Source organism: Monopterus albus, unplaced genomic scaffold (assembly GCF_001952655.1).
Source record: "Monopterus albus unplaced genomic scaffold, M_albus_1.0 scaffold250.1, whole genome shotgun sequence".
Taxonomy (NCBI): Eukaryota; Metazoa; Chordata; class Actinopteri; order Synbranchiformes; family Synbranchidae; genus Monopterus; species Monopterus albus.
The window spans coordinates 1,168,848-1,177,271 of record NW_018128130.1 but is presented as its reverse complement, the minus strand read 5'-3'; the positions used below and the strand labels follow the sequence as shown (position 1 = coordinate 1,177,271).

The 8,424-nt window shown below is 40.6% G+C and overlaps 1 protein-coding gene across 3 annotated transcripts in view; it reads left to right on the top strand.

Moving 5' to 3' along the window:
• kdm4aa (lysine (K)-specific demethylase 4A, genome duplicate a) overlaps window positions 1–7,978 on the top strand; it is a 48,320-nt gene extending 40,342 nt beyond the window's left edge. For all 3 annotated transcript variants that reach the window (XM_020620871.1, XM_020620869.1, XM_020620870.1), the window contains exons 20-22: window positions 3,500–3,619; window positions 4,033–4,125; window positions 4,253–7,978. In XM_020620871.1, the coding sequence (XP_020476527.1) occupies window positions 3,500–3,619; window positions 4,033–4,125; window positions 4,253–4,393 (354 nt within the window). In that variant the 3' untranslated portion in view covers window positions 4,394–7,978. The remainder of the gene's footprint in view (window positions 1–3,499; window positions 3,620–4,032; window positions 4,126–4,252) is intronic.
• Window positions 7,979–8,424: the final 446 nt, after the last annotated feature.

Genomic DNA, 8,424 nt, shown 5'->3' with positions numbered 1-8,424 from the left:
TCTGTAAGAGTGGGGTAAAAGGGGGCGCGGAGCTGTCAACTGATCACCACCTGGTGGTGAGCTGGATCCGATGGCGAGAGAGGAAGCTGGACAGACTCGGCAGACCCAAACGTATTGTGAGGGTCTGTTGGGAATGTTTAGCAGAATCCCCTGTCAGAGAGGTCTTCAACTCCCACCTCCGGCAGAGCTTTGAGCAGATCCCGGGGGAGGTTGGAGACATTAAGTCCGAGTGGACCATGTTCTCTGCCTCCATTGTCGATGCGGCCACTCGGAGCTGTTGCTGTAAGGTCTCTGGCAATCCCCGAACCCGGTGGTGGACACCAGAAGCAAGGGATGCCGTCAAGCTGAAGGAGGAGTCCTTTCGAGCCTGGTTGGCTCATGGGACACCTGAGGCAGCCTCAGGTGTCCCACGGTCCCACGGTCGGCCTCAAAGAAATTCTGGAAAACCATCCGGCGCCTCAGGAGGGGGAAGCAGTGCCCTGCCAAAACTGGTTACAGTGGAGGTGGGCAGCTGTTGGCCTCAACTGGGGACATCATCAGACATTGGAAGGAATAGTTCGAGAATCTCCTTAACCCCAGTGTCATGTCTTCTAATGAGGAAGGAGAGGCTGGGGGCTCAGAGGTGGACTCATCCATCACCCAAGCCGAAGTCACCAAGGTGGTTAAAAAGCTTCTCGGTGGCAAAGCACCGGGGGTGGATGAGATCTGCCCTGAGTACCTTAAGTCACTGATGATGTGCGGGTATCTTGGCTGACACGTCTCTGCAACGTTGCATGGCGTTTTGGGACAGCGTCTCTGGACTGGCAGGCTGGGGTGGTGGTCCCTCTTTTCAAGAAAGGGGACCGGAGGGTGTGTTCCAACTATAGGGAATCACACTCCTCAGCCTCCCCGGGAAAGTCTGTGCCAGGGTACTGGAGAGGAGAATTCGACCGATAGTCGAACCTCGGATTCAGGGGGAACAATGCGGTTTTTGTCCTGGCTGTGGAACACTGGACCAGCTTTATATCATCTTCAGGGTGGCGGAGGGTTCATGGGAGTTTGCCCAACCAGTCCACATGTGTTTCGTGGATCTGGAGAAGGCATTCGACCGTGCCCCTCGCAGTGCCCTGTGCGGGGGGCTCCGGGAGTACGGGGTCCGGGGCCCTTTGCTAATCGCTGTCCGGTCCTTGTACGACCGGAGCAGGAGCTTGGTTCGCATTGCCGGCAGTAAGTCAGACTTGTTTCCGGTGCATGGTGGACGCCAGCAGGGCTGCCTTTTGTCACCAGTTCTGTTCATCATTTTTATAGACGGAATTTCTAGGTGCAGCCTGTTCCCTTTAGGTCGGTGGAGAGTTCCTGCCTCAAGTGGAGGAGTTTAAGTATCTCGGGGTCTCTTTCACAAGTGAGGGAAGGATGGAACGGGAGATTGACAGGTGGATCGGTGCAGCTTCTGCAGTAATGCAGCTGATTTACTGGTCCGTCGTGGTGAAGAAGGAGATGTTTTCTTGTGTTTCCCATTCAACAAAATGAAACAAGTCTTGTATTTTACAATTTCTCTCTGGATGCTGCAGTAGGGAAGATTTGTTGTACCCAGTTGTAATATTCAGACTGACAGAATGAAACTTTTGAGAACATGAGAATATTCTATAAACAAAAAGCTTCAAAATTGAAGGGATGTAAAACACACTCAGTCTGGCTCTCTGCCAAAAAACTAGGTCAAACCAATTAAACCCACATATCAAAAGATCCGGTTTAAATAAAACATGCTTTCAAGTTTACTACTAAATGTTTTCTTTATCTACAAACTTTGGCTGTAACTATTCGAATTTTGGTGCACTTTACCAGCTTCCCCCCTGGTTACATTAGAATGATTCAAAACATCACTATACTGTTGCTAAAGCAAAAAAAAAAAAAAAAAAAACACTTCTTGTGACGATGTGAGCATAAGATTAAGAAAAAGAAATTTTACACAAAACACAAAAAGACAGCAAGGAGAGGTACTCCTTGAGAAGTCATGCACCAGCTTAGGCACTTGGCTTCACCTGATTGGTCAGGAGTCTGCTAGTGGGAGGCCTCTCACTCTGATGTCATGACAATGAGTTCCTGATTGGTTCTTTTAGGAGCACACTGATTTATATTATCAACATGGAATATTTCCCATTTGAACACTAAATTTAAGCAACACATAGTTTAAACATGAAAAGGCACTCAGACATTCTGTGGAGGTGTACGAAGGATAACTTTGAAAATAAAAGAAAATAAGCAAGAATTTTATTAAGCACGCAATCATAAAATGGAGAAATCAAAACCACTTAAATTTTCTAAACTAGTGTTTGGAGCAGTACACTTAAGTTACTGTTGATATTAACCTGAATGTCATCTTTTGCAATGGTTGAGTTTCAGACATCTTATAGACAATAGGTAAATTTAAATCGAACTTCATCAAAACATTTTCATATAAACAAGTTCAGAAATCATTTATTAGCTTTACTAAATAGTTTCTTGTAGATATGTTACACAACGTTTGATTAACACAATTTCACATTCTAAAATCTAAGAACATTTCCATTGTCAAAAAGAGAAAGAGGGAATATTAAGCCAAGCTTTATGGTGAGAATCAAAGCCTGGAATCAAAGTTAGTTTATAAATCATGATTATTCTGATTCAGAATAAAACGTCTCTTCAAAATGTCTATTTTGGACTGGTGGGCATTACACAGTGGTGGCATTTTTAAAACATTGGCCTTTATTTATCTCAGTGCCAGAGAGGACCAAGCCCTTATCTGACAATCTTGTGTTACAGACAGAGACAGATCTTTCCACAGCACAAATTCCATCCGTACAACAAGAGCCATGCTGGGCATGCCACTTTGCCCTTTATCACAGAAAATGTCAAACAACCATGAATAAAACATTTCCTCTAGAATCATCATATTCAAAGGCACAAAGCCACCCCCATTTATGGGTTGGCTTTTAATGTGTAAAAAACATCAGGAAGTGTTGACCCATGGTTCACGAGTGTAGCAGTAAACAAACGACTAGACTTGTACTTGTAAAAACATTTCTTTTAAAATAGAAGCTGTGCACACATAGTGCTGAGTATCAGATTATACTGTATCATACAGATGTAATTAGTGCAGTGGAGATGGACATTTGTTTTAGTTTACTGTACCATGTGTAGTAGTTAATGAGTAATCCCACCACCCTCAGTAGTTTTTGTGATTGTGCTGGCTATTTGAGACTCGGCCATTATTTTTTTAAATGAGAATTTACAGTATTTACTGGGTATCATATATGTGATTTTCAATCTTGTTCACTCTTGTGCCACAAAATAAACAACTCTGACTTTATTTTGGCCACAAGACATTTAATAATAGTTTTACATTAAAAATAAAATTGGGTAGTACAAATTTGACTCAAACATAAGAAGCGTTAACATTTAGATCTTACTTTGCCAAGCATGAAATGTGTCCTTTGTTCAATGTTTCTAAGAACTTTCCCATGTGTGATTTGTCTGTTAGAACCGGGACTGTGCTCAGCTTGGAGCCCCACCCCAGGGTGAAGTGGTTCAGGTGCGATGGACAGACGGTCTGGTGTACGGTGCTAAATTTGTGGCAGCTCATGTCATCCAAATGTACCTGGTAAGAATTTTTGTATGTCTGTGTGTGTGTTTTCTGTCACACTGTATTCAGATTTGACTTCATTAATATAATGTAATTACTAACACAAATAAATGACCTAAACTAACCTAAAGAACAGAATTGCTATCATGGAAGACTAGCAAAAGCTTTTTCTTCACGCTCCTTTGTCAGAATCTTGCATTTTAGAAATGGCCGTTCCTTGTACCTTGTAAGTACTTTGTGTTTTTGAATGCCACACAAAACGGCCCTGCATTAAACTAATGCATGTTGGTGGGAGTGTGTGTGTTTTTTTTTTTGTTTTTTTTCCCCCCCCAGATGCTAGTGACACATTGATTATGAGTACAGTTGTAAAGTGCACTGTTTAGCTTTACTTGCATCCTGACTATACTGATTGCTACATTTCTGGAATGCAGGTGGAATTTGAGGATGGGTCGCAGCTAACAGCCAAAAGAGATGATGTCTACACTCTGGAGGAGGAACTCCCCAAGAGAGTCAAATCCAGACTGGTATGTGCAATCCAAACCACACACACCTTTTCACCTACTGTAATTAATACACTGTGTCCTCTCTAATCTTGTGTGCTCACAAAATAAAGAAGGAGTATGATGAGTTGGATCTTGTTTGTCTCTGCAGTCTAAAGCGTCAGACATGAGGTTTGATGGGATCTTTGAAGAGAAGGAGATCATCCAGGAGTCAAAGAGACAGAGAGTGATCAACTCACGTTACAGGGGGGACTACATAGAGCCTGTGATTTACAGAGCTATCATGGAGTAACGGTCACCCCCGGTCTGTTTACCCACACACCACCAGCACTGACAGACTGAACTGTGCTCACTGTACCTTACCTTAGCAGCTAGCCACTGAGAGAGTGTAGCTCCAGATGACATCAGGACCCGCTTTGGACTGTTCTCTGTTTTTTACTCATTCATCTTTGTTAATTCAGAGAGAGTTTTCTTTGCTTTGTTTGTTTGACTGCATTCAAGAAAGCAGCAGTATTTTTTTACTATAGCTTTTCCATAGGACTCCACACAGTGCAGTAGGCTGACGTCCAGCCCAGCAGTATGTAACCGTAGGAAGCAATACACAAATGGCTTTTGTTCAGTAAAGTAGCATTTTGACTCCAGAGCACCAATACAAAAGACAAGGCACATGTTAAAGCTTAATCTACAGTCATGTGAGATTAACTGTTCTTTGCTAACCATTTCAATGAATTTTACTACTTAAGTTTAAAGGATAAAATCAACATCATTTTATTTGTTTCTTGCTGTCACCAGTGCCTATGATACAGAGCCTGACCCTCATACCCTCATATTCAGAATTTGTAAATTACTGACTTGTGCCCTAAAATGGCTGAATTAATTCTGTGTTTTACCAGACATATTGCAGTTATTCCTTTAGATCCTGTCACCTCTACACTCTTTAGTAAGTCAATTATGTGCCCACATTAATTGGACAGTATATATAACTAAAATCTGTACTGGAACTATCCAAAATGTTTAAGGTTGTCACTAAAGATTATTGTCTCAGTTCACTGACAATCTGTAATGTCAGAAATGACACTTTCTGAGACATGCAAAGTATGTCTGGGAAACATACAAAGTATTTTTTGACCATTCTGATATTATTCCGTTTAGAATCCTATATTGTAGACACAGGAACCAATACAAATTTGGTATAAAGCATTTGTTAATATTTGGTATGTTGATTTTCTGCCGATAGACTAATCAATTATGCCTCTAATCATTTCAGCTCTAAAAATGTTGCTTCAATAAATGTCAGGTTTCATATTCTGAGAAGGCTGTACTGGAGTTCAGCCATCATGATGTGATTTAACACCCTTTGTTCAGAAATAAGCCCCATATGAACAGAATATAGAGTGTAATTCTTAAGGCCTTAAAACTAGAACAGGGACATAACATTACAGACTAATGTAGGACCTCTTCACTACTTTGCAAATTCCCCAAACCTTCAGGAACATTGTGAACCTCTGGCTTCAGGGCTGTTATCTGCTTTGCACAGTTGACAGTTAGGCCTTGCTGACTGGCACAGCCAAATTTGACATGACCTGAGACCCTGATCCATATTTTTGCTTAATGTCATTCATTACTGTTGGATGTCAGGCTAAACTGGCTCCATCCTGTCTCTGTTGCACTTCCCAGTGGGCATGTTGTGTCAACTTTGTGTGGACTTTACACTGTCAGAAAAAGACATTTCTCCATAGCTTACATTTGAAATTAACCAAACCCAACAAAAGCTCCATATGTTAACATACAATAATGAAAAAGTCCACGAGCCAACCAACAGGTGATGGCTAGGTCACGTAGCAAGGCTCTAGACCAGACCTATTAATGATCCAGTCCTCAGCTCCAAGTGCTTAGACTCTTTAAAGGCAGAATTCAGAAAACAAAACTGCACTACTATTTATTCTTTAATTAAAGGAATACTTCACCCAAAAGTTTGTTTTGTTGGCTAATAGTCTCTGATGGCTGGAATGATGGACACAACATTTGTACCTGTGACCCTTAGTGAAAAACAAACATGACAGCCATTTCTTCAAACAAATGTTATGAAGTCAATTATTTTTAACGCCACACACACAGTTGTTAAGACTCTCATTAACATAATACATCCCCAACCCTTGCCCTAACTTTAACTATCACTTGCTTAACTAAATACCTAACCTAATTCTAACCTTTACCACGTCTTAACCGTTAAACAGCCCTTTGAATTTGTGAGGACCAGCTAAAATTTCCTCACAATGATGACGATGAAAAAAATGTTCACATAATGTAATAAAGAGATGTAACACACACACACATCACCTCATAGTACTTGGTAGTGCAGGTACTGTACAATACCCGAGTTTCTGTACTGATATCACATTAGTGCTTGTTTTATTTATCCTCAAACCCCCAAGATTTGTACCCTTTTTTATGAAACAAAGAAGGCAACATTTTTAAATGTTTTCTAAACCCAAGCAGTAAGTACAAGAACACTACCTAAATGACATAATCTCAGATTAGCAACATTTACTTGCTATCAGGTACAGTCTCATTAGTGAGTGAAGGTACTACCCATGCCATGGACACAGGTTTTGTTGATACCCAAAGAGGGACTTGTTTGATAAAGACTGGTTAAGCACAGGGTTCATCCATGACCTTAGTAACAGTTGTGTGATAATCTTACTTCATATGTCCACTTCATAGCTTTTCTTTGGACTTTCAATTGACAAATCTAATTTACTTTGTAATAATAAATTCATTCAGGTTTTGGACATAGTGAACACATGCATGGAAGAATACAGCAAAATTGTCATGAGCACCTTTTAGAAGGTCTTTGTTTTAAATATTGCTTTGCTGTTGGTGAAAGAACTTCCCTATAATTTCAGTATACTGAGAAACTGCTCACACTATAAATATTTCCCCCAGTGCTCCACACACTGCATGGCTGTAACAAATGGCAACAAAGACTATAGCATATGGATGAAGTATTTCTTTAAGTGGGAGCGATGCCAGTTTGTCCACTGACTATGCCTCCTCTATAACTGTAACTGTTCACTGCATTTCTTTACACTTAATTTAGTCAAACTGAATCTAACTTTCACATGTTGACTTGTTTTTACCAGCCTGTGTATTAAGGTGCTTTAGGAAAGTAACGTCTGCATTTCAGACAGCACTCTGCAGTAGTTCTGCCGAGCTTGGAGTTGATGATGTATGTTCTATTTTTTCTACAGTATATAGATGAATTTTTAAAAAATCTGTTCAGATTTCTATCATGCTTTATCTACCCAGTCGTTTCCCTACTCTTCTACTGAAAGTTGTGCATTGCACTTTTATTTAAGTCCCGTGTGTGAGAACATTTCAATAGCTGTGTTGCCATTGCTAGTTTATTAAAAATCTGTTTTAAAATGTTAATTGTACATTTATATAATGTCTTATGGATTGTGCAGCTCTCCCTCTTGGCCAAGTTCACTGATCACATTGCACTTGTCACTGGGGCATGGTGGCCTTCAGATGTGTTCCTTCGCCTATGAACTTGTTCTTCTTGTTGTGTAAGACCTCAGACAGGAGCACTAGTTTTCTAGTTAGTCATTGCCAGTTCAAATGTCCTGCTTTCATCAGTCCAGTGGAGAAGGACTTTATTTTATTCATAGAGTATCCATAGAGATGTACATGGGGGGATTTTCTACTCTTTTATTGCATTTTGTAAAACATATTCTATGTGTATTTTCACAGAAACCTGTGGTGTAAATGTCATGTAGTCTATTTTAAGATGTTACCTGTTGACAGAGGTGAGCTGTCTCCTTCTGATGAGAAATAACAGAACTTCAAGAATATCATTTAAGCATTCTGTAAAATTCATTTGTTTGTTTCAGTAAAGAAATTTGCTTTAACGCTGTGTTCACATCTTCATTTTACTTTTGCTCACTTGTATTTCATGGTACCAGTTTGTCTTATGAGATACCCTTTATAAAGGTTTTAGTCGTGGTCAAGGTACAAACCAAGTAATTAACTAATAAACTGGGTTGCTAGACTGAAAACCCTCCCTTGCTGCTGGTCAACTAATAGTCAAGTCATTATCAGATGCTTAAATTACCATTCAAAAGTTTGGGTCACCTCCATTTTTCCGGCTGTTATAGTGTGATTCATGTGTATATGAACTTTAAATGTAATTCTCTGGACAGAGCTCTGAGCACTACACCTGGAGGACACCAGGCACTGCTCAGCACCTGCTGGTACTAGCATGCTGCCATCATGTTCTGGGGGGCTTCTCAGCACCAATGTCATGGAGACTGGTAAGAAGTG